The 27,360-nt window shown below is 40.6% G+C and overlaps 1 protein-coding gene across 1 annotated transcript in view; it reads left to right on the top strand.

The window, feature by feature from the left end:
- Positions 1-256: 256 nt before the first annotated feature.
- ITGA6 (integrin subunit alpha 6) overlaps positions 257-27,360 on the top strand; it is a 66,353-nt gene continuing 39,249 nt past the window's right edge. The window contains exons 1-4 of the mRNA XM_083351834.1: positions 257-540; positions 21,623-21,750; positions 22,532-22,611; positions 24,390-24,651. Of these exons, the coding sequence (XP_083207960.1) occupies positions 389-540; positions 21,623-21,750; positions 22,532-22,611; positions 24,390-24,651 (622 nt within the window). The 5' untranslated portion in view covers positions 257-388. The remainder of the gene's footprint in view (positions 541-21,622; positions 21,751-22,531; positions 22,612-24,389; positions 24,652-27,360) is intronic.

Raw genomic sequence — 27,360 nt, forward strand, 5'->3', positions numbered from 1 at the left:
TAAACGCAGCAGCTCCTCCCAACGAAAAGCCTTAGCGCCCTGGGCGCTTTATACCGTAGTTTGTTGCGAGTCCTTTTTTTTTTCTTTTCCTGGGCAACAGGCGGCTGGCAGGCTGGGCAGAGTAGTAGGGCAAGGCGAGGCAACTCTTGCCTGGTTGGGGAGAGACGGGGCGGGGCTCCTGGCTTGTTGTTCGTCACTTGGTGTAAAGCCCGAGCAAATCTCTGGAGAGAACAAGGAGCCCATTCAGAGCGGCCGCAAGGGGAGCGGCGCCGATCAGTGGCCAGAAGGGCGAGGGGCGCCCCGCGGGACTGGCTTTCCTGGGGATTCCGGCGGGCTGATCAGCGGCGGGACACGGCGGTTACTCGCTCTTCGGAGGGAGGGAAAAAAAATGCTTTCGCTTTTCTACCTGTGCCTCTTGCCTGGGATCGCCCGCGCCTTCAACCTGGACACGGAGCACGTCGTCAAATGGGACGGCGAACCCGGCAGCTTTTTCGGATTTTCTCTCGCCATGCATGAGCAGCTGAACCCCAACAGGAGGCTGTAAGTTCGGCTCCGGGGCGCGGCGGGGAGGAATCGCCAGGAAGCCGGGACTTGGTTGCTGTGAAAGGGTCCGGCCAGCGGTGTGTGTGTGTGGGAGACGCGGTGTTTTTGTGTGTGTGTGTGTGTGTGTGTGATCGGGGAGATCGGCCTGTCCAGCCACGCGGCGGACACTCGCTCGGGGGTAAGCTCTCCGCTGTGGCCATCGATCCGCCGGATGTGAACGATCTGCTGTGGCAAGGATCGAGGTCGTTTGATTGACCTGTCTGTGGCAGGGCCGATCGTCACTTTTGGAAGTGGAATTGAGCACTTAAAAAAAAACACCACCAACAACCACACACACACACACACACAACAACAACAACAAGCAACCCCCTCCCCAGCTGGGATCGCCGTAAGGAAAGCGCGCGCAACCGCTGCAGGTGGGAGCCGGCGGGAATTATCACGTGAGTTTTGTTTTGTTTCCTCGGGGCTGAGGATCGCTCGAGGGGTGCCTGTGACCTCCCTCGCCAGAGATGGGCGGCAGGAATGCTGGAAGAAAAAAAAAGCAACCCTGCTCCGCCCGGGCCGTTGCGGGGCAACGTAGCTGGAGGCGCCGCTTTTGGAAGTTTGTGCCTGAAGCTGAAACCGGCTCCTTTGCTGCTCTGCCGCACCGGAGGATGGAGGTGTGGAGCGCGGCGGGAGGTGGCGGCGAACCAGGCTCACTTCCGCCGGCGTGCTTGCGCTGATCTCTCTTCCTCTGCCAGCCGAAAATCGCTTTTAGTTTGGTCGGCGGGTGACCGCGCGCGGCTCTTTTGCTAGAACAAGTCAAGGAACACACACAAAAACAACAACAACAGCAACAACCCCCAGCCACCTGTTAGCTGGGACTGGAAGCAGATGACCTTCAGGAAGCCGGGCAAACGGATGGGAAGAAATCAAAATGTCCGATCGGAACTTGTTTAAGCACATTGATTTGTGCTTAGATTGTAAGCCGCCCTGAGTCTTCAGAGAAGGGCGGGATATAAATGGGATTTTAAAAAAAAAAGTTGGGGGTGGGGGAGAAAAACAACAACAACAGCAACTCTGCTTTTGTTCTAATCTGGAAGCCCTACCTGGTTGGAAGTTACTGGGTTTTGCATCAAGGACGCCCTCCAAGGGGACTGGGCAGCTGGCTTTAGAAGAAAACAGCAGGAATGCCCGCTGTTGCATGCATTCTTGATCCCTGATCACAAAAGGTGTTTGCTGGAGTAGGGGTGGTCTTGCAACAAAAAGGGGACATTTACATCTCTCCTCTCCCCTCCACCCCACCCCAACCAAAGTCACAGCATTGCCAAAGGGAAGTGTACAAACAACCAAGGAGGATTCATAAAAACTGGGAGACTTAGCCTGCCCGTTCTGAATGTATCTCTGAAGAATGAAAGGAAACCTCTCCCATCTTTTACCTGGCAGCACCAACCCACAGTGGGGCTAAGCATTCCTCTGTCTTGGGTATTTCTAATTCCTCTTTTCCTACAAAGGCAAGGGCTGGACTAAGGCTCTTCATCCTGAAAGGGAACCCCCAAATGGGGAATGCCAGCATTTTCAGGAGACACAGAGCAAAATCCACTCTGCTTGGCTTTTTTTTTTCTTGGGGCAAGTTATAAAACACCCCAACCTGTAAAAATCACCTGCCAAAGAAACCAGGTTGTTGCCCATTAGAATGACTGCTCCAAAGTCAAGCACCCGAGTCATTACACCAGTATTTCTTGAGAATTTGGCATCAAAGGCAGGGGCATTTGGAGACCACTGGTCCAATACTGTGTCCCTAAAATTTGTTTTGCACTGAAGAAAAGAGTAATTTTAAAAGCAGAAATCAATGAAGAACTGAAAGGTAACTTGTGTTACCTTCAGATGTAGCCCATGCGATTACTCAAAGAAGTACCAAACCAACAGCAATTATATTGTTCAATTTATGTGCATTTGAAAGTTGGGGGTTTGGAGAAAGAGGGGTTGGGTGGGGTGGGGAAGCAGCACTTTAGTAGCAGTATAGAGTTTTTAGCAATTTTTCCCCATTAGCTTCATGTAGCTTTTAATGTATTTTCTTTCATTGCCTTCTTAACACTTCAAGCAGTCTTGTAAGGTAGTTCAGTGTGATTATTCTCAGGATAGTTAAATGTGGTTAAGGCAACACAGAACAACTCACTTAAAGCCAGTGCTTTCTAGTTCAGAAGTCAGTCCCATACATGTTTTGTTAGATGTAAAAAAAATAATAATTCAAGGAAATAGGTGCAAACCTCTATTCTTTAATCATCCTAATGCAGCCTTCAAGGAATTCCTATATTATGTCTTGTGAGGAAAGTTGAAACAATCTGCTATCCTATTTTATGTGAAATAACACTAAGGAATTGGGAAGAATGAAGCAGAAGTGACAATGCTCTTTGGGATTTACAGGACTGTGTCTGAACTACAGGCTTCTTCTGTATCCATCTTTTTTTTGTGCAAATTCCTTCCAGGAGTTGCATTTTATTTTGTAGTAGAAAGGAATAGCTCAGCTCTCCCTCTTTTCTTTGCCCTGCGGCTGGGAGAGCTGCCACAAGTGTGAACATGTGCTTCCTTGGGTACATCTGACTCATGCCATAGCTGGCACGTAGCCAACAGTAATCAACTCACCTTTGAATTACTGTATGCTTCTTTTCCAACAGATTCCCACTTTCTTTTTTGGTGGGTAGAAGCACCATGCAAAACTCCTTGATGCTTGGTTCCAGCTAAGCATGGGTAAACAAATAACTTAAGACTGCAATTCTGGACACGTGTACCTGGAAGTAATTTTTTTTAAAAAAAATAGCAAAATTCACTTTCTTAATATTTATCTAGAATTCATCTCATAGCAGTGGGGGAAAAAATAAACAGGGCAGTTGTAGAGAAAAATGTGACAGAATGAAGATTGCTATATTTACCATAACTGTATGTAAAAGAGTCACAGGGACTTTCTGCAGTCTTACTACAGTTGCTCAAATTTAATTTAATTTAGAGTCTTTCTGTATTAAAGATTAGTGATTGCCAACAGTGTCTACAGGTAGATGTCGAAAAAATAATAATCAAGATGGTGATGATGGCTGTATAATTGAAGCCCTGCCTCTACATGTGTGCAACATTGATGTGAGTGCAGAACGAAGGGGGCTTTGATTATACAGATATGATCACCATCTTGCAGTTTTTCATGTGTGTGTCGTTGCTACATAGAAGGTAGTTCATGATCTACCTTATTGCCACAAAAATGTACCAGCATAACTCTGTCTACACAAACCCAGACCCTGTTTAGAACACAAAAGCAACCTGACAGTAGTAGTAGTAGTAGTAGTAGTAGCAGCAGCAGCAGCAGCAGTAGTAGTAGTAAACAAATTAGGAGGCCAGGGACAAATTGCAGCTAGGTGTGGTGGTTGGAAGACCTGGATTATGCCCAGAGACCTGAAGTCTCTGCCCCTGCCCAAACTCAGTTGGCCTTGAGCAGACCTGATTTCTTCTTAATAAAGAATTGAGCTTTTACATAACTGCTTCTATACTTCGACATCTTTCCTAGTCTGTGAAGACAATCCACTGCTAGCTTGAGACCATTGCTGGGCTGGAAGTAATTCTTTTGGCTCTTGGGATGTTTCTTTCTGGTGCTTTCATTATCTAAGGAGAACTCTGAAGACTGGATTGTGATGGTGCAGTGCAGAATAAGATAAATATATGTAATTCTAAATAAACCACTGATGGAGATTTCTGCTTTGTTTGGGTACTCTGCCTGGTATAGGGAACCAAGTGGATATGATGGAGCAGGGGTCTTCAGACTTGGCCCTTTTATGACTTGTGGACTTCAACTCCCAGAATTCCTCAGCCAGACTGAGGAATTCTGGGAGTTGAAGTCCACAAGTCATAAAAGGGCCAAGTCTGAAGACCCCTGTGATAGAGCTATGACAGCTCATTCCTAATCATGGAGAATGCTAAGGGATTCTGGCTCCAGGTTCTATTGGAACACAATTGCTTGAGTTAGCTGGATTGTGTAAATGTGTCTCATTATAATATCCCTTAGTTGTGGTGAGACTACCCAGTAGGCCATAGTTGTTTCTGGAGAGCGTACATGACAATGTCCTAGGCTTTTACATATTGCAGTAACTTATCTCTTATTGGAAAATTGACAGTTATCTCTTACTCCTTCACACTCATGGGGCAGCAAAAGCCACACAATTGAAGAAGATAAGTCTTGTTATGGTTTCAAGTAGCCGGTACTTTAGACTAGAGTTATATAGGTTATACCCAGTGATCAAGTATCAAAAAAGGATAATAGAGTGAAATTGAATCCAGATAAAACAAGGGCGTGACTGGGAATGGTCAATTCCAGAGCAATAGCAAAGCTTCCTTTCTGGAAAAGGTAATGCTTTCTCAGAAGGAGCAAATAAGCAGTTGGAAGGTGTTTCTGCAGCTGGATATCTAAGCACTTTCCCATGTTTCAATAACAGCCAAGAGTACTTTTTATCAGTTTTGATTGATAAGCCAAGTTAATCTCTTCTTGGAAAAAAATGTCCTTAAGACTATGGTGCACAGGCTGATAACTTCCAGTTTTAATTACTAATAACATGTTATCCTGGAACTGTCTTAAGTTCACTTCCCTCTCTCCACCAGTGGAGCAAAGCGAGCAAGTGTATGGGTGTGGGACATGCTTTATTTGCTTTAACAAATAAAAAACAGGATTCAGATGCTTTCCTGTGAAGGACATCTTTAGAAAGATTTGCCCAATTTTACTGGGCTGTAATTCCCAGGGCTTGGATCTAGCTACTTAAATAGCCACTTAAAGTGTCTATTTCTACATGGTTCCCCCAATTTTTTAGGAAGACTTATGGTTACTATGGGTTTCTGGAGGTGAAATATATCCTCAGTTCTTGGGAATTCATTTCTGCTCTTCTACATATAGGTAAAAAGGGAGCGAGCCAAACGGATTCTAGGTTTCAAGTGGGGAGCTGAGGATGGACATTTCTGTGAATCTATATATGGAATTCTCTTGGGGATCCTCATCTATTCTAAGCCACCATCTCTAGATCTGTCTTCATGGGGATGTCAGGAGGGACTTGAATCTGCAAAACCTGTTAAAGGTTGTGGCAGAAAGAGGAACAAGGAAGATCCTTGTTCATCAAATGTCTGCTAGAGTGGGGTGGGGAATCTTGTCTCTGTTTGGAATTGCAAAATAAGCAGTTGCAGATTCATTGCAAGTGACCCAGTGAAAGGGAAAAAAAAGAGGCAGCCGATAAAAGATGATAAATGTAGCTTCAGAAATTGCAGATTTCTCTTCTCTAGGAGCTACATGTGTCACAGATATGGGTTGGCTTGTTACCCCAATGAGCAGGATTTCATCTGTTGAAAAATGTCATACATTTTTTAATTTATTTTTTTATTTTAATTTTATTTATATACCGCCCTTCTCCCGAAGGACTCAGGGCGGTGAACAGGGCAGATATATAAAAAATACAAAAATACAAAAGTTAAAGGAAAATTAAACATATGCCCAACTAAAAACAGTAAATACATATATTAAAAATGACAATAAAAACCCAACCCATCCCTCATTTGACCTTCTTGCTTTGTTCATTAGACTAGGGATCCCCATGGACCACTACTGGACTGCAGGCCGTTTGGAACCAGGCTGTGGAAGCTTGGCAGGCTCTTCTGTACAGCTCCACTTGAGTGAGTGGCAGGTGCTCATGCTTGCATGTGAAGCTCCAGTTACACCAGAGACAGGCACTGAGTTCCAGTTGTGTGAGTGGTGGGTGCTCACGCTCACATGTGAAGCTCCATTTCCATGAGTGGCAGGTGCTTGTGCTCACACAAAGGAGCTGTGCGTGTGCATGCGCACCTGCCATTCACAAGGAACCATTCCCTCTCCCCTCCCTCGCCAGGCCAACAAGCCATAAAAGTTGGGGACTGTTGTATTAGACAGTTGTGGTTGGGTTATTTTGGCCCTACTGATTCTGTTTGTGGACACATGTCAATTTACCAGTATTGGCTGACTGGGCAAAAATAGGGAAGCTAATAAGATCATTTCTTTGAAGTAATATCTTAAAACACTGTAGGCTAAGAGTTCTTTCTGCATGAACATATTACAAGGCATGTATCAGAATTCCAAACTGTAAAATAAAAATGTGAAAGACCATTGTAACCTACATAAATTGGGATCAATTCATTCTGAGTAAATCACTGATAATAGAGGCGTACAAACAGATTATCTTAAACTATACATCAATGGTGGTGGTGATGGTGGGGAGGCAGAGGTAGGTTTTACAAGAGGCTTATAAGTATTCCTGATTCCAGATCTACCTAGTTAGATCCACCGTCCACAGTGCTCTTTACATAGAATTGTCTTTAAATTAAGTCTTGTATTTTCGCCCAGGACAGAATTTCAGCACCCACAATGCTTGTGGGAATCAGGCATTAAGATCATATGACAACTGATTTGTACCTGCACAGGTTGCCTATTCATTTCCTGACAACAGTTTAACACACTGGTCTTTCAAGCTCTGAATGGGCAGGATCAGATTACTTGAAAAGGATACCCACAGCCTTAGAAATTAATCAGGGGTGAAATTAGCTTCAGAAACTATTAAATTATTTGGTTTTTTTTAAAAAAATTAGTTTTAGAATTGGTGTCACTCGAATGTCATACCTGCGTAATAATTTTGATATGACAATGTGTGTGCTACGTGTCGTTGTGCAAAAGTATTAGAGGTATGCAAATCTTGTCATTTGAATCATAATGTCAGGATGCTGGGTTGTCGTGTACACCTCCCCTGTTCTTGCTAACAGCTGTAATCACAACTTGACTATAGGCCCTTTACCCTTGTGCACCATGGATCTCTTCGTCTATTGCTTCCGAACTGTAATTAGGAATCACAATATTCTATTTTGTACTAACAATCTCTTCTTTAGCTCAGGCATCTGATTGACCATGTCAGGGGTTTTCAAACTTGGCCCTTTTATGACTTCTGGACTTCAACTCCCAGAATTCCTCAGCCAGGCACACTGTCCTAGGAATTTTTGAAGTCCACAAGTCATAAAAGGGCCAGGTTTTAAGACCCCTGGGCTATGTAATATGAATTGGCAGCTTGAGCTATGACAGACTAGATTACTTGAACATGAAGGAAAAAAGAAAAAAAACCCATAAAAACATGTGAATTGAGGGTCAACCAAGTAAACCTGAGGTATGTCCCAAAGGTTAAATTTTATTTGAAGCCCTGACAGTTTTTATGTTCTCTGTAATTTTCCTTTTCTTCCTTTTTTTTTTGAAAGGCACAGTTCCACCGTGATAATGATATTGAAGAACATTATTAGATTTTATTTTAATTGAGATGTCTTCTGGAAAACAAAACAAAACAGAACAAAACACTCAGTGCATTAAAGTTTTCCACAGTGATTCCTTCAATTTCATTTGTGTAGGGAATTGGCAGAGGCAACCTGAGGTTTGTGTATGTAATATCAATGCATTTGTTATTTTATTAGCATTCATAAGTGAGCTTTTTGAAGTCAGGTAGGTCTAAAGTGATGTTCTCATAGTATGAGAAAATGTTTCTAAAAATTAATCTTAGTAATGTCTAGACAGAGGACACATTTACATACTTTGGGTTGGATCCAGAACTAGCTATTGTACGTGTAAGAGATCCACAGAAATCTATAGGAATTAATGTCATATCATTAACTTCTACCGGTTTCAGTGGTTCTACTTAAGCACGGCCTGATTATTGTCCCTAAAAATGTTAGCAGAGGTCAGATTTTTTAAGATACTTGGATACACATCCATCATTGTCTCTGGTTTCATATCTCTTCTTTATGCTGTACATCAGAGGCCCCCAACCTTTTGGGCACCAGGGACCGGTTCCGTGGAGAACGGTTTTTCCGTGGACTTTTATGTGCTGCCTGCATCCCACGGATGGGGTTTTGCTTTTTTGTGCAGACCGGTTGCTGGCATGCCGTGGCCCGATACCTGCCCACGGACTGGGGTTTGGGGGACCCCTGCTGTTCATAACAGAGTAGAGAATTGGAACTCTCCACTAATCCATGCATAAATTTGCTGCCCTATTCCTTTAATCTTTTCCCTTAATTTGCCTATGTAATGCTTTAGTCCCATTAAAGACAAAAATCAGAAAATGAATAAAATTTCAAAAATTGACAGTGCCAGTAAATATTAATAGTAGATGATTGAATGTATTCTACAGGTAAAATTTTGATATATTTAGAGAAACTTAAGTCATTCTGATCTGATTGTAGGTGTAGACATAACTATATAGGGGTTCATAATGCACAAATTCAAATTTGAGTGTTGTCTTATGGAGCGTCATGTGGTTGGACACCACAGGATGTGGTGAAGTCAGCTCAGGGTTGATAAGATATCACAAGAATTATAATAGCTGCTAGATGCCAAGTAGAAGCCAAAAATAGATTTAGGGTTACAGTTTTCCCACAATTATTGATAGTAAAACTCATGGAATTCAAGCAACTTTACTTCTTATCAGATTCTATAGGGTTTCATTGTTAAAAAATGTTTTAGGCTCTTCAAAATTTTACTGCTCTCCAAAAGACAAAAGAAATATAGTCTCTCTATTAAAATTCTTCATTTTGTATGACATTATATTGTTGGAATGCATCTTGAGAAGGTTAGATGAATTTGTTTCTACATAAAAGATTCAGATTTTTGACAAAGCTCAAACAACAGGAAATATGAACAGAAAATAAAATAGAATAGGGAGGAAAAGATGCAAGTCCTTTAGATTTCCTTTATAAGAGGTGCTTTGAAATATGTGGAAATATGAATGACTGTGATTTTTAAAAGTCTTTTTCCAAGTTTGTGCTTCTGTTGTATTAAACATGCAATCCTAGAAAAAGAGACGGTTGCTTTAATGAGTCATAAACAGATGCTCTGTTTGTGCATCTATGTGTTCTAACAATCTCTTCCCAACTGAACCTGATGTATTATATAAACACTATTGATTTGCATGAATTTTTCTAAGGAATGCTGCAAACTTCCATAGAAGAGAAAATAATTGAACATGCACTGTTATCAACTGGGTAACATTGAAGAATGAATTGCATTGCAAACCTGTGAATGGGGAAAGCTTGTTGAACAATGTTGCTCTTCAGATGTTTTGACCTTCAGCTCTGATCACTTCTAGCCAAGCATGATCAACATGAAAGAATTGTGTATAGGTATTCCTTGATTTATGACCAATATTGGGATCACAACCTCATTCATTGAGCAAAGCATTTGTTAAGCAAGATACCCAAGTGAGTGCCTTGGTCAACAATTGCAATCCTGGCACTCCTGGTTGCAATCGTTATGCAATCTCCCAGTTCATTAAAGGGACAGATGGAAAGAGGTGCCTGCTGAGTTCAGCTCCCTTCTGTGCCTCGAAGGGAACACCTCCAGCAGGCTGCAGGAATGGAGCTCAGATCTTCAGAGCTGGAAGGGACCTTGGAGGTCTTCTGGTCCAACCCTCTGCTCAAGCAGGAGACCCTATATCATTTTAGGCAAATGACTGTCCAGTCTCTTCTTAAAAACTCAAATACTTAAATTTTTCTTACAATCTTCAGGATCTGTGCTCTATTTTTCTACCCCAACTAAGAAGTTAGCTTCTTTCTATGTGTGGAAGGAAACTGCTCCAGCACGCTGCAGGAATAGAGCTTAGCTCTTTGGGATGTGAGCTCTGTTTTGTATCTCACCTACGTTGTTCAACTTCCCTTGGGTGGCAGCTCTTTCAGCCAGGTCCCAGAACCAAGAAGGTGTCCTCTTGGCAGGCAGTAGCAGCTTGCAACCTTCCCTACCAGCTTCCCCATTGCAAACTGATTGCAAATGGCAATCACTTGTTCATGGGGCACTGAGCAAACAGCCAAGCTTTAGCAGGTTGTCAGGTTGTCACATGACCACAAGGGTTGGAGTGCAATGTTTTGCTATGCCTAGAAGTGCATTACAGGCCGTAAATAATTCCAGACCTTTGTTAAATGAACAGGCATAAGTCAAGGATTATCTGTAGCAATAGCACTTAGACTTATATACCGCTTCACAGTGCTTTACAGCCCTCTCTAAGTGGTTTACAGAGTTGGCATATTGCCACCAACCATCTGAGTCCTCATTTTACCCACCTCGAAAGGATGGAAGGCTGAGTCAACCTTGAGCCCGGTGAGAATCGAACTGTCGAACTGCTGGCAACCACTGCATTTAACTGCATTTAACCACTGCGCCACCACGGCTCTATAAGTCCTGATCCAACTACCTCTCAAGGCCATCAGCTTTTCTATCCATGGTACTAACTGGACCATTCTTCTCAACCAGCAACCTTCTGGAATAGTTGGACTAAACCTCCTCCACCACCACCACCACCACCCTATATTATCCACACAAAGAGAAATCCACAAAATTGACTCGTCTTCGGGGCAAACATAAAGAGTTTAAAATGCTTGTCCTTGATTTAGAGAATCAAATCCAGAATAGTTGTTGTGTTGTTGTTGTTTTCCAAGTTGCTGGGCAGATGCAGGCCCACAGAGACAGATGGGGAAAATTGGGCCCGAGAGACACGAAGCACAAGTCCATGTCTTAAACATTGCAAACTTTTTCTCCCTTTTTTGTGTAGCTGCTAACTAATTGTTCTTTTGTTTAAAAAGGCCACTGCTTTCTTAAAAGAAAGCTATTCTAATAAGCACAGGTGTGAGCTGGAGAATTTGAACTGTAATGGAATACAAAGTCTTCTAAAAAGCCTTTGGCTGAGCTTGTGGGGAAAAAAGAAGGCGGTTTTTGCCTCTTTCCGCAGCCTGCCCTGCCATCATATTCCTATTTCTTTCTATATGCGCCGTGGCTTGAAATTTAGAGGCAATTAGAAGGGTGGTATTAACTGGGCTTCATTTGTGCACCTTTGCAGCATTGAAGAAATTATGCTTCAGTATAAAACATTCTTATTGCCAGCCAGCCAAGAGTCTTAAGTAAGTTTAAGTTAAGTTTAAGTTTAAGTTTATTAAATTTTTATACCGCCCTTCTCCCGAAGGACTCAGGGCGGTGAACAGGGCATATAATAATAATAAAAAAAAGTAGGGTGTCTGATATGTGCTTGCACAATGTATTGTTTGTGAATTCCTCCACAAACGGATTAAATGGTTGTAGGCCAGCCTTTCTTAACCTGATGCCCTTTCTCTTACTTAGCAAGTGCAACTCCCAGAATTCTTTAACAGTGTTGGCTGGAAATCTCAGTAACAACAATCCCAACAGAGCTGGAGGTCACCAAGTTGGAGAAGGTTCTCCTACACACATGTGAGGATTGGAATGTACTATTGTTCTCTTTGGGGTTTCACAGTGGTTTAAAACACATTGACACACCTATCTTTTAGCACAGAACACACTGAAAGATAATAAATAGGCTTTCATTCCACATGCAGTTATAAACATATCTTTTATGAGGAAAAATACAAATGTTTGCATAGTTTTTTTTCTTTTTAAATTTGCACAACAGTGTAAAAATGAGATGGAATAGACGTATGAAATTAGCAGTTGCAAAATTAACACAGATCGCAACTCTCTAAGCGTTCGTTCATTAGCTTGCCTTTGCTTTCATCAGCTCAACACTCTCTCTTCCATTTCTCCCCCAAAGTAATAAACACAGGAGATTGATTTAAGAGTGGCTGACTAGCCAAAAATCAGCCAAAGATTTTCTATGGCTGATTGTGGATTTGACTTTTGGCTTTCTCCAGTCCAAGAGATGACACCAACATACAATAAACCATCAGGATGGTGATGATGCTAACGCTGATGATGCTGAAACAATGATTAAATGGAGCATAAAACATGAACACTGCTAAAGACTTGATGAACCACTATGATTTTACTTGGCTTAAATAAGGGTCCATCACCAAGAAGATCATATGATTGTAAGATAGACATCTCACTTCTGAAGGATAATTTATGTGATGGACAAAAGCTCTTCAGATAGCCTAGCCAGGTCTAAAATCATTTAAGGTAGCCTTCCCCAATCTGTTATCCTTACCTGACGTAGTTGTGCAAGTTGTGTTTGCCACGTAATTATTAGGTTGGCAGAAGGTGATTTAGGTTTTGTTGATTTAAATTGACACTCAGCCTCCTCTTCTTTAGCCACAACCTTGAGTAGAGCCCCCCTCAGAATAAGTATAGAAAAATAAAGACAAAATTCTTTCCTCTATTTTGGGATGTCCTCCCGTTCCTGAGAGGAGTCCATGGTTACTCCTTGAGGTTCATTCTCAGAAATGAATAATATTGCTGTAGCATAATATTCTCCTTTGCGTTCACCTTTTTTGTTATTTGATTCGCTGATTAACAAAATGCCTTAACAGCTTATAATAAATACATGAAACCAGAATGTGCATAAAAATATTAAAACAAAAATTAAGATGGTAGTCTCTAATGTATCAGTTCAATATTTTTTTTATAAAGCTAATCATTCTCGCTTAGCTCAATTTATCTCATGAGGTTGTGAGGAAAAATGGAGGAATGCCAGGTTTTTCCATTCTGGCTCCTGAATGAAAGGTAAGATAGGAATCTAGCAAATAAATAAATACATCTCAACTTGAGCCCACGTATACCTTAAAAATGGCCCAAATCCCTGTTGCCAAATTCAGCAAGTCAATCTGGGGTGCTGGAACCATAACTGAGTTACTGGTGTGATGTATGTGGCTCACAAGTCAGGAAATGCATCCTCCGCACCACACACACCTTTGCTGTAGCAAGAAAACTGGTTTGCAATTTTCTTATAAGTGTTACATCTTGTAAAGCTAAGAAAAGAGCAGAATGTTTGCTAGACTGAGTTCCTGTGGTTTCCCCTTCTCCTTTTCAAGAAAAATAAAAAGTTACCCTCCCACTTAAGGTGTTTGGCATCTTAAAGGCACAACTCTTATTATAAAAGCTGCAGAGTATGCCAAATTCCAAATTTGCCCTCTTCCTTTCCTGCTGAACATCCAGCCAGTGGCTCCATCAGGCCTTTTTTTTACTCCTTGACGAGACAATTATGCAGACGGTTTCTCACAGAAGTAGCCAAAGTCTTGCCAGAATTGAAATGAAATGGGCTCCCTGAGCCCCAAAGCAGATTGAAGGTTGGAGAAGGAGACATTGTTCCCAAACTAGTAAACTCAATGCCAGATGGAAGCAGAATAAAAATGAGGCTCTTTTAAAAGGCCTTCTCCTGAAAGAGACTTAAAAGACAGCTACCTTCAAGCGTGAATTCCTCTCAGCTTTAACTCAGCTACATTTCTCAACTTGTTATAGAATATTTCATTTTGTCAGATAATTACAGAGGTCTTTTTTCCTATGGATTTGTATGGGAATTTTTAAAATTCTGGAATAGATGTGGTAAGGACCATGCTATCTCTCTTACCTCAAGCTGATTTCTGCAATTAATTAAGGATATTAACTGCATCACGTTTTGGTTGCTACGATATAAAAAAGGACTTGAGATTCTAGAAAGAGTACACAGAAGAGCAAAAAAGATGATTAGGGAACTGGCGGCTAAAACATATGAAGAACGATGCAGGAATTGGGTATGTCTAGTTTAATGAAGAGAAGGGCGAGGGGGGACATAAGAGCAGTTTTCCAATATCTCAGGGGCTACCACAAACGAGGGAGTCAATCTATTCTACAAAGCACCTGAAGGCAGGACAAGAAGCAATGGATGGAAACTAATCAAGGAGAAAAGCAACGTTCTTCTCTAAGGAGAAATTTTTTGACAGTTAGAACAATTAATCAGTGGAACAACTTGACTCCAGAAGTTGTGGGTGCTCCAACACTGGAGGTTTTTAAGTAGAAATTGGACAATTATTTGTGTTAAATGGTATAGGGCAGGGGTAGGCAACCTCAGCTCTTTTATGACTCATGGACTTCAACTCCCAGAATTCCTGAGTCATAAAAGAGCCGAGGTTGCCTACCCCTGGTATAGGGTTTCCTGCCTGAGCAGGGGGTCCCTTCCAACTCTGCTATTCTGTTAATGATCATTATCAGCCATATGAAACCAGAGTTGGCTGGTACTGTAGTCAGGTGGGCAGTTACAAATCAAGGGATGTATTTATAAGTCAGCAGGTGACATTGCTTGTAAATGTCTGACATTCAAGCTGACCGGTTTTCTGGACCATCTGTAACAAAGGTGTAAACAATTAGTTTTAAGTACATTCCCAGACATGTTAGATCAAGTTTTCCCATGTAGGCTAAAAATTCTAAGAATTGTTATTCAAGCCTCCCATAAAGCTTAGGATGTAGTCCCTGGAGTCACTCTAGAAGTTTCCATTGAATTGTATTTTTAGTGTCACCAAAGGGGAAATGACTAATCATATTTGGAGAATAATCATATTGACACTGCTTAATTAATAACGTTTACTTTTTAGTTTAATCACATTTTAGTTGATTGATTAATCTTCTTTGTCCTGTTCTGCTTCAACTCCCAGCATGCTGTTCAAAAGCCCTTGGTCTGAGCAAGGATTGTGCACAATTGTTTGTAGTCTAGCTTACCTGGAGAGGTGGCAGGACAGACGATACATTGCTGGGGTACATATCCCTTATCAAAGACGAATGTTTTAGCAGTGGAATGGAAAGTGTCGCTTACAGTCCAAGATGAACAATAACCTATTATCTGTAACAGCCATTCTTATTCTTGTCTGAAAGAATCAATACATTCCCACTATTGCTTGAATGTCCTGTGTGAAAATTTCTAGTTTGCTCAAAAGTCTTCTGCTGGTGGGAGGATCATGGATAATCAAGCGAATCAAAGAGGGAAATGCTATATATCCTTTTTTTGTACATCAGTTGAATCATGCTTTGTTTCCAAGAAAAGGTTCCTATTTGGAGGCAACTTTGATTTCCTGACACTATTGACAAATAGCTAGGACCATTTTCTTACCGTATGCCCTGGTTGTAAACATTCCAAAAATAATCTGTTTTAATTCCTGAAGGCTAAGAGTAGGGAGATTCTTTGTGCAATGGTATCATGACACACGTGTCATTTAAACTTTGTTATGACTTGCGTGGTTGGTGTTGAAGAGGGTTTATTGTAGTCCAGAGTATCTTCCTGACAATCTTAGGCTTTGCTTTTACCGTAGTTGAAATAGACCTCCGATGGGCACTTCTGAGAAAGGCTGGGATGGAGAATTTTATGGCCTACTTCTGGCTAACCAAATTGCCTTTTCACACATTGATACATAAGGACTATGTCAAGAACTTCCTGCCAGATTGAACTAGCCCATCTAGTTCAGCAGTCTGTTCCCATGATGGTCAATCGAGTGCACAAGAAAACCCACTGGTCACTTAGCAAACATTGCTGAATTACCGCTGCCCAACCAGGAGGGCAGTGGTGAAAGATTCTGGGAGATACAGTCCAGCAACATCTGGAGACCCTACAGTTTATTTATAATTATTTTATTCACCAGCATTGGTCAAGTCTTTACAACCATTTGCTTTAAATGAACCTCAAGCAATTGAAACATTTCTGAATTGCCTACACATTTTCCCGTGATAAACCCAATCAGTTTGACACGTTCACACACTGGGTGGGTTGGAATTCAAAAGGAAACACATATTTGTCTGGGAAACACCCAAACCTGGCAGCTCTTAGCATGCCTAAAAATAACATGTGATAGATTTCACCTTGATTCCTCCTTTGCTGTTGCTTTTTTTTAAAATCTGCAACAAAATCTCATCAACATTTTTCTCTTTGTACTTATTTTTGTGCAACGGAAGAAAAGTTTATATATTTTAAGGTAGTGACAACCATTGACTATTTTAGTACATTGCTTTTATTCAAGTCATGTGCACACTTATTAGGAAATAAATCTTGCTGGAAGGTGCTTTTAGAGAAGCTAACTTTCAAGGAGACATATCTGAAAAAAAATTGATTTCCTTTTCAAGGAAGTGAAGAGGTGAATGTAATAAAAGTCAAGAGGAGTCTGACAAATAAAAAGGAAGAATTTAGTCTGACACAGGCAGTTGTGCATTGCTCTGCACCATGGTATGGAGAGTTAATTTTATTTTGGTTTCAGATGATGTGTGAAATTGGGTTGGTGGTCCTTAAATAAATTCTGATTTGCTTTGGGACATTGAACCAACATGAAACCATTCGAAGTGTGGCATACCATAAAATGGAGATGGGGGATGCATAACATGCATAAGATGCATAAATGAATTAATAAATGTATGAATAAAGAGAAGTGCAGAAAAGAAAGAAAAAGAGAGAAATAATTTAGTAAAGAAAAAAGAAATATATAAAAAATTACTTTCCCTTCATCGTGAGTATAAACAATTTTAGTAATTTATCACTTCTCTCTAATTCTTTCGAATCTCTAATCTGATCTAATCCAACCTTCAAGTAATGTCCTAGGATGGTAGTGTTGTTTTTTTTAATTTTTTTCTTTGTCTCACAATTTCTCACAAAACTCTACAAATCTGTAAATCCGCTGTAAGAAAGTTGTGCAGATACAGTAGTGGCCAAAATTGTGGAAACCTTTTGGGAAAAGTGTATTCTTGAGGTTTGATGGCTAATAACACCACTTTTTTTGGAGTAGTACCATAAAATTATATGTCAATGGAAAAATAATTTAATCAAGAATATAATGCAACATACGGTAGTTTATTCAATTATCTGTACTGTATTCTATGAAAAGTTATAGCCAAATAACTAGAAAAAGGAAACACAACTTGCTTAGGTTGATATCAGGTAGCCTTCCTTCATCTGATTGCAGCCAATGAGCATGAGTGTTTAGAGAGCCAATCAGGTGCCATCTTGTTTTGGCACTGAGCCAATCAAATCACAGTAGGATTCAGTTATTGATGTCATGTGTTGAATCTGAGAGGAGGACATTTGTCAGTATGTTATGTGATCCCTATCAAGTTGGTTGGGGTTTTTTTGTATTCTTTCATTTTAGTGAGCTTGTAAAATGTAATAAAATTAAAGTAATGGTGCAAAGAGTTGACTGGTTGCCCAGAAAGCAAAATAGTAGTATTAAGTGAACAAGGCTACAGTTATAAAGAAATTACCGGTAGAAGAAAAATTGGTGGAAACTTAACCAAAGGTGGCATTTCTACTGTACACTTTTCCCAAAAGGTTTCCACAATTTTGCCACAACTGTTAACTTTTTCCATATAATTCTTGGAGCCTTTCTTTTAAAAATCCACTCTCAAATCACTTGCATTGATCTGAAAGTGGACTTTCCATTTTGTTCCTCTGCCATAATATTGTTATATATCATACTTAGAGACCACCAATCTCCCTTATATATGCAGGGCTTTTTTTCTCATAGAACACTCAGAACGGAGTTCCGGCACCTTTTTTGGATGGAACCTTGTAGGGTAGGCAAGGCGGGTTGTATGACATGTGGGAGTTCCGGCACCTTTTTTGTTTACAAAAAAAGCACTGTATATATGTATGTATATATGTATATTTATTTATTTATTTTATTCAATTTATATATGTATGTACAGTATATATATGTGTATATATATTTGTATGTATGTGTGTATATATATGTGTGTGTATGTATGTGTGTGGCTAGGGACGCGGTGGCTCAGTGGGTTAGGACGCTGAGCTTGTCGATCTGAAGGTCGGCAGTTTGGCGGGTCGAATCCCGAGTGCCGTGTAACAGAGTGAGCGCCTGTTACTCGTCCCAGCTTCTGCCAACCTAGCAGTTTTCAGTTCTTGATTATCATTCCAGTATTGACCAGTCAACATTAGAGTATTATGTTAAGTTTCACAACAGCTCTAGAGACTTTTCCCCCTAGTCCTTCAAGTGCCAGTGATTTTAACGTTTATATCATAGCTCTTAAACTCAACTCCCCCAATTTTGGTTCCTAAGATCATTTGTCTATAGTAAATTCATAAAATGATTTTTTTTTTATCCCTTCCATTCCATTTGCATCCACCTAACCAATATGACAGGGACACGGTGGTTCAGTGGGTTAGGACGCTGAGCCTGTCGATCAGAAGGGCGGCAGTTTGGCGGGTCAAATCCCGAGTGCCACGTAACAGAGTGAGCGCCTGTTACTTGTCCCAGCTTCTGCCAACCTAGCAGTTTGAAAGCACGTAAAAATGCAAGTAGAAAAATAGGGACCACTACGGTGGGAAGGTAACAGCGTTCTGTGCGCCTTTGGCGTCTAGTCATGCCGGCCACATGACCACGGAGACGTCCTCGGACAAACACTGGCTCTTCGGCTTTGAAACGGAGATGAGCACCGGCCGCTAGAGTTGGAAACGACTAGCACACATGTGCGGGGGAACCTTTACCTTTTATGTATGTGTGTATATATATATATATGTGTGTGTGTTTGTGTGTGCGTGTGCACGTGCACATATGTAGTACATATACATAGTGCATATAAAATACTGTCCATTATTTTCTGTTTTAAATGCTTTTTAGCCCCTAAGCCACCATGCTTCTTTCCAGCAGATTCTAACACTGAGGGATGGATTTCATTCAGATTTTAACCCTTTTGCCCTTTAGTCCTGTGTGTGAGAACATGTGTGTGTATCAGCTTTACACATATGAATTTCTTGCTCTGTTCTTTTTGTCTGGCAAAACTCAGAGTTTCTTGTCAGTTCCACTAATGTTTATTCCCCTTTGCTTCCCCTTGGTGCCGACAAGGCCAACAAAAACCATATCCATTGTAGAGATTCTGGGAAATGTTCACCCTTCTGTCCTGCTTGCTTGTCACTGTGCTGGAGCTTTGCTAAAGAGAGAGAAAGCATCAAAGGACCAATTGTTTCCAATTCTTAAAACATGAAAAAGGATTTTTAAAGTAATGTGTATATACAGTTTATGCTCATTGTGCCATGTATTATGAGACTGCTGCTTCTTCAGTAGTCTGACCGTATACATATCACATAAATATTGTTTTTGTGAATTTTTTTCCTCTCTTTAAGCTAAATATTTTCTGTGATTACATAAAAGATAAACAAGATGGGAAAATAACACAGTAGGGAAAAAATAATACCTTATTCGAAACCACCAGCATTTCTAGCATGAAATAATTTAACAATCTGCAGAGCAACAGATTCTCACAATATAATAAAAGCCCAGAGCTTCTTAATGATAAGAGGAGATGAGACAAGCCATTCACTACATCTGAAAACACAATGATTATCAATTCATTTCACTTTAATGTCTGGTTTTCTCATCTGATGACAAACCAAGGATTTTAAAGCACAGTTTCAAAGAAATGAACCTGGCTTTACTTGGAGTCATTGGAGTGGAGTTACTCATCTGGGAAGATTTTTGAAGTATCTGAATAGGATGAAATGAAATGAAATAAAATGAATCAACGTGACACCTGATGAGATGTATCATGTATTCAACCATTAATAGTTGTAGCTACTGTTTCTGTTGTTTTTCTCTCAACCTACAGTATCTCTTGTCCTGTGGATTTACTTCACTTTTAATCATGAGATACATTTATATCTGTGGTTGTCTATTTGCACTAATACTCGCATTAAGACGTACTTTAGGCCTGGCTATCATCTATCAACTGCACCTTAGAAATATTAACTATGGTTCATTAAATGGGTCATAAGTGTCTAGTATTTACTGCGGTTGTTAAACAAATCAGGTGATCATTAAGTGAAACACACCATCGGTAAACAAATCCGCCCATTGATTTTGCTTATCAGGAGCCAGCTGGTAAGGTCATAAATTGTGATTTTTTTTAATTTTAATTCCATTTATATCCCGCCCTTCTCTGAAGACTCAGGGGGGCTTACAAGCTTAGCAGTGACCACAGAATGCTGTAACCATGGCCTGCACTCGAATTGTGACCCCTGACTATGGGAATGGTATGATGGTCATAACTCTAGGATGGGTTGTAAATCACGTTTTTCAGCACTGTCGTAACTTCAAACATTTGCTAAACAAATGGTTGTAAGTCAAGGACGACCTGTACTTCAGGTGTTATGTGGCCTGAAGTCCCAGAGTTAGTTAATTCCTGAAGGAATTTTCTAAGCCCAAAAGGAGCTAGACTAGTGGGGCAACATACACTTGGCAAACCGAGGACAGTGAAATTGTAGAGGAGATGAGCATTTCTTCTGAAAGGATCTACAGATCTTGGAATATAAGGGTCATGTCTTCTTGATGGCAACACCTGCCCTATGAAGATGACTCTGATTATTTCCCCCGCCCGCCTGCCCCCCATTTCTAACTCTGTTAGCCTTTTAAGAAGGCATTGAAGACTTGTTTCTGCAGGCATTTCGGCTAGGTAGATAGATGAGCATACAGATGATGAATGGAGTCAGCTGTTTAAGTGTGGGTGCTGGTATGTGGGTGTTATATTTGATTAGTTTGTCTGTTGTCTAATCTTGTAAGCCACCCAGGGTCTTACCCTTGATGTGAGATGGGAGGGTCTATAAATCAGGCAAAGAAAAGCAAAGATGAAACCCTTGAGGCAAAGCGTGGACTTGGTCTCCTCTATAAAATTTACGCAAGCCACGGGTGCACAACCATATCTAAATAAGAAGCTAAAGCAAGCTAAAGAATGCCGATACAGGTAGTCCTCAAATTACAACAGTTCATTTAGTGACCATTCAAAGTTACAACAGCACTGAAAAAAGTGACTTGTGGCTGTCTTCCACACTTACGACTGTTGCTGCATCCCCATGGCCATGTGATCAAAACTCAGATGCTTGGCGACTGACTCATATTTATGATGGTTGCAGTGCCTCGGGGGGTCATGCGATCCACTTCTGCAACTCTCTGGCAAGCAAAGTCTCTGGAGAAGCCAGATTCACTTAACCGCTGTGCTACTCCCTTAACAACTGTGGCAAGAAAGGTCGTAAGATGGGGCAAAATTCATGTCACAAAGGTTTCACTTAGCGATAGAAGGTTTGGGCTCAATTGTGGTCATACCTTGAGGACTACCTGTATTATTTTTTTCGAAACGGAAAAAGTGTTCCTGTGTCGGGAATTGGGAAGAGGGGCTGCAACTTTTGATATCAGGACCAGAGAGATAATGAGGGGGCACGTATATGGATGAAATGTTTTATAAGCGTATGAGATGATACCTGATGTTTATTTGCATCTGAAGCTCTCGGTTTCCCATTACATTCTTCTAATCTTCTTTCTACAGTTTGCTGGTTGGTGCACCTCGACAAAAGGCTTTCCCATTGCAACAAGCCAACAGAACTGGAGGACTGTTCAGCTGTAACATCGAAACTCCAGAACTACCCTGCACACGTATCCAATTTGATGAGACAGGTGAGTTTGCTGGACATTTTTTTTTCTAGGTAGAATAAAAATATTTATTTAGGAACCTGTTGGAAGAATCGAATTTGGCAGTTTAATAATAACTGTTAGATGTGGATACAATCCCCTAGCTAGTTTTTCAGCTTCCATTTTCATGGTTACTGGTTTTTCATATGGGCAATTTGAGCAGGTTTTGCTCTTTCAAAAACCAGATGTATGTATTCAAGTATAATAGAGGGGTCAGGTTTGAAGAGTCCCAGAAAAAAAAAGGTGTCTTGCATATAAGTGTGAGGTCAATTCCCCGATCACCAGTTGTTCTGTGTTAAAAACAGCATATGATGTACCAACAGAGTGAAGGAAATTCTGAGTTTTCTAGGCAAATACAGATTCCCCAGAACAGAATGAAAAATGAGCGTGTTCAATGAACATGGAGCCTTGATTCATTGTTGTGATGGGATGGAGGAGGTATCCAAACAGACAGAAAGAGGAATAGTATGAAGAAGATGAATACGAGCAAAGAACACCTTTTTTCTTTACTATTTTAATATATGACTCATTACACATTTTATACTATAATGATACAGTATCTCCAGTACTAAATGCAGTAAGCAGTGAAAACTTTGTACTGATACTATAGACAAACAGCGCCATCTAAAGACTGTTACAGATATAAATAATAATATTCATTGAATCCATAGTGAAAACAATAATTTGCACATAATTACACAGAAACTATTTTAAAAGAAATAGTAGAAATAGATGAAACCTTTTTTTTGCAATGATTTTTTTTTAGCTGACCCAAGAAAAGAAAGCAAAGAAGATCAATGGATGGGTGTAACTGTGCGAAGTCAGGGGCCAGGTGGGAAAATTGTGGTAAGTTTTCAGAATGTTCTCTGAGCCTCAACATTGTTGGGGGGTTTATTTTGATACTGATAAACCTTTAGGATTATCTTGGGGGCTTTTTTGATATTGACAAGTCTTCAGAATTGTTTTGATTTTATAGATATTGGTACTCCTCACTTAAAAATCCTAAATGGCGCTGACAATTCCAACGTTGACAATTTCAGGTTCAAAGCAGTTGTTGAGCAAAACGTCACATAACCACGCTGACTTACAACAGCAGTTCAAGCAGTGCTTGTTAAGTGAGACATCACGTGATTGTGACCTGCCATCATCTCCACTGACTTTGCTGGTCAGAACTTGGCTGAAAGGTCTCAGTCTGTGATCACGCAAGATGTTACAATTGCCATAAGTGTGAGGACTTGTCATAAGTAATCTTTTTTGGCACAGTTGTAAGTTCAAATGGCTGCTAAATGGTCATTAATTGAGGACTACCTGTATGCTCATTTAGCGTCTGCCTTGTACAGCAACCATTCACAATTATGACAGGGTTTATCTTTGAGCCCTATCCTCACATTTATGATCTTTGCAGGTCTGTAAACCAAAAGAAAGTACAGTCATGCTTTCACTTAGTGACCATTTCACTTAACCACCGAGGTGCTTTTCATTGCTAAATGAGGAGTGCCTGTACTATTTTTGTGCCACAGGTGGACAACCTACAGACCACAAGGAGACATATACCCCAAACCATTTTTTTAAAGCTCCCCAAAATGGATCTGCTAAATTGGTATTTCTCATCCTGGGAAACTATGGTGCATGGACCTCTGCTCCAGAATCACCCAACCAGAATTCTGGGAGTAATTCATATATCTTAGTCATTAAGCTATGAAGCAACTTAGGGATGAATTTCCACAGTTTTTAAAGGGAGAAGAAAAATAGCCGTTTGAAGGTTCGGCCCATCAAAAATCTGTAATCCCTCCAGCTTCCTTAGAGTCTGGAATCCCTATTTCCATGATAAAATCCTAGCCCCCACAGCATTCAAAAAGAAAAGAAAAGAAAGTATAATTTAGCCTGCCAGTGTAATATTTAGTCATTGTTACCCCTAGGGTTGAAGTTGCACTGTTGTGCCATTTGGTTTTCTTTCTAATTTTTAGGGCTGTACGTAGCTTTTCTTTCCGAACTGTGGAATGAAGTGAAGCGGCAGTATGTGCACACATGTGTGGAGACAGCCAGGGACAGGTTCTTGAGCAGTCACACAAACGTGGGAAAAATTGTGCCTGAGATATATATATATATATATATATATATATATATATATATATATATATATGTATATACATATGTATATACATATGTATATACATATATATATATATATTTGGTTATTTGGGTTTTTCCCCACGTAGAATTGAAGGTGTGTGTGTGTGTCTGTGTGTGTGTCTGTGTGTGTGTCTGTGTCTATATCTATATCTATCTAATATCTATATATATCTATATATGTGTGTGTGTATGTATGTATGTATGTATATATGTATATACACATACATATATATACACACAGAGAGAGACACTTAAAATAAATAAGGTATTCCAAAGATGCGGTTAACAAAGCAGTATACATAAGATTGGAAGTGCACTGTTACATTTTATAGGTAAAGCCACATTTAAGGTACAATTCAGTCTGGTTAAAGCAAAGACACACTTACCGAGAGATCTTCTGTGCAGAGTTAATTGTTTGGAAAATCAGCCCTGTTCATTTGTGGAGGAGACAGATCTGTTCACTGATCGAATTTGCTTTTGATACTTTACAGACCTGTGCACATCGCTATGAGAAAAGGTATTATGTCAACACCGAACAGGAAACCCGAGACATCATTGGGAGGTGCTACGTGCTGAGTCAGGATCTTTCCATTTCCGCCAATGAGTACATGGATGGTGGGGAGTGGAGTTTCTGCGATGGCCGATTGAGGGGCCATGAGAAATTTGGCTCCTGCCAACAAGGTGTTGCGGCCACATTTACCAGGGATAATCATTATATTGTATTTGGTGCACCAGGGACCTATAACTGGAAAGGTATAATCTCTTTATGTTCCTATCATTCCTATTGTCTATTTCCAGATTTATACATCCTGCATCCTACAGAATAATAATCACTTCTAGAAAACATTATGTACTTTGAACACTGGTTTATGCTACTCACCCCAAAACTGAAGAACAACCAAACAGGTTTCTGGTATATTACTCTTAAAACACAAGAGATTGAATTCAGGAATCATGTCCAATGATAAGGTGCTTCAGAATAGACAGGAGTAATATTTAGCTTTTCTGGGCATCATATAGATGCCTAGGAAAAGGTGCACCGTCCCAAGTGAGGCACCAATGGGTGAAACAAGTGTGCCCTTGACTCGTTTTGGAGTCGCCTTGTGGCAAGATGGCCAGCAAACAGATTTAATAAATAAATAAAAATATACAGTATGAATGTTCATACCTTGCGGAGAGGCTTACGCAAAGAGAATATCTATGTATATCTGTATATGCACACATAACGCGAACACGTTCAACGTGCAGATCAGGAGGCATTTACATAAATCGCCTAGATTATTGCTGGGTTGTTGTTTTTTTTCGTATCAACTGAAACTCCATTAACCTCACTGAGAAGAAAATTGGTTTAAAAGCCAAAGTAATCAGAAGAGAGAAATCTGCTGGATTTCATTTGGTGATTAAGGCGGAAAGCCCATCTTGGCTTTGTCCCATCTTAGTTATGCAGAGAAGCTGTAAAACACCACTCACCCCTTTCCTCCCCGCCATTTTTTCCCCTCTGTCCAAGCCATCTGTTTTTCTTGTGCTGTTATACCAACAGCTGTGGAATTCTTCTCTGCCCTGCCCTTTTCTTCTTGTGATAAATCCTTGCAGCGTACACCTGTGTCTGACACGTAAGCCCTGTACAATCTTTGTGCCTTGGCACAAGGTGTTTTCAAGTGAAGGTTTACTTCTCCGCATGCTGGGTTTTTGTCAAGAAAATTGGGACTTTTCTGAGATAAGGTATCAGGTTTAGCTGTTGGTGAACTTAAATTACAAGTAGTTGCTTAGTTTGAAGGCTTTTTACCTGTCCAGGGAAAATCCTGTAATTTTGTACGAGAATATTGTGCAGGGTATTCAGTGGTGTAGAAATGTTTAGGTTTCTCAAAAAGTGAATGTAGTTGTCCCGCTTAGCGGACAGTATTTATTTGACAGAACATTTGAATGATGGATATTTACAAATGCTTGCATCAATTCCTTGCTGGCTTCCCCATGGCAAAATCACATGATTGCCGGGAGTTCTTGGCAACCAGTTGTAAATGTAAGCTGATTGCTAAGTATCCAGAAAGCAGACAGGTGATTGCAAGGGGGAAGCCAGCAACGAATGATGCAAGAATTTGTAAATATCCATCATTCAAATGTTCTGTCAAATAAAACTGTCCACTAAGTCTGACAGGTACTTCCGTTGAAGAGCTCCATGGGCCAAAAAACCTCTTTCTGAGGCTCTTTGAATGGTCATTAACAATTGATTGTAAGTAGAGGACTGCCTGTAAGCAGAATTCAGCACAAACGGGTGACTGATTCACCACATGCCCAAACTTCATTCCCTGCCTTTTTGATTATGAGGAGGAGAGCATAGGGAAACATGGGAAGCTGCTTTAAGCTGAATGAAAGTATGGGTCCATCTCTCTTTCCGCTGTCTGCCCTGACTGCCCGAATCCTAACAGAGTTTCAGCAGGTTTTTTTCCCCCTGTTCTGCTTCTTCATTTGCGTCATCTTCATCTTTGCTTCACTTGTGATCTGATCTTTTTCACTTGACACGCTACCAGCTTGTCTTTGCAAAGCATTTTTTTTCCATCACCTGTTTGCAAAGCAAGTTTTTATGACGTGGAGCTACAGCTCCTCTCTGTGGCTTGAAGAACCATTCCTATAAATCCCACGGAGAGATTTGCTTTGGCATCAGCACATGGGTCACTGAGAGTGCAAAGCTCTTAAAAGAGTTTTGCCGTGCCATGCCAATCAAAACTTTTCAGTGTCCCTCAGAGAATTAGAAAAACATACTGTATTAGGTATGGCAGGAAAGAAGTATGATTCCTGAGATGTCCAGACACAAGATTTAAGTGCTGCATGAATGTCTTTGCACTTTGAGCGTTGCACTTTCAAGTTCAAAAAAGCTTACTTAGGGCAAAAAGAGAGTAAGATCGTATGATTTTTTAAAAATGACATTTTATGTCCTTAGAAATGGCCAAAATTGACTCAGCTTTTTCAGTTCTTGATTATCATTCCAGTATTGACCAGTCAACATTAGAGTATTATGTTAAGTTTCACAACAGCTCTAGAGACTTTTCCCCCTAGTCCTTCAAGTGCCAGTGATTTTAACGTTTATATCATAGCTCTTAAACTCAACTCCCCCAATTTTGGTTCCTAAGATCATTTGTCTATAGTAAATTCATAAAATGATTTTTTTTTATCCCTTCCATTCCATTTGCATCCACCTAACCAATATGACAGGGACACGGTGGCTCAGTGGGTTAGGACGCTGAGCCTGTCGATCAGAAGGGCGGCAGTTTGGCGGGTCAAATCCCGAGTGCCACGTAACAGAGTGAGCGCCTGTTACTTGTCCCAGCTTCTGCCAACCTAGCAGTTTGAAAGCACGTAAAAATGCAAGTAGAAAAATAGGGACCACTCCGGTGGGAAGGTAACAGCGTTCCGTGCGCCTTTGGCGTCTAGTCATGCCGGCCACATGACCACGGAGACGTCCTC

This window comes from Vipera ursinii, assembly GCF_947247035.1.
Source record: "Vipera ursinii genome assembly, chromosome: 1".
Lineage (NCBI taxonomy): Eukaryota > Metazoa > Chordata > Lepidosauria > Squamata > Viperidae > Vipera > Vipera ursinii.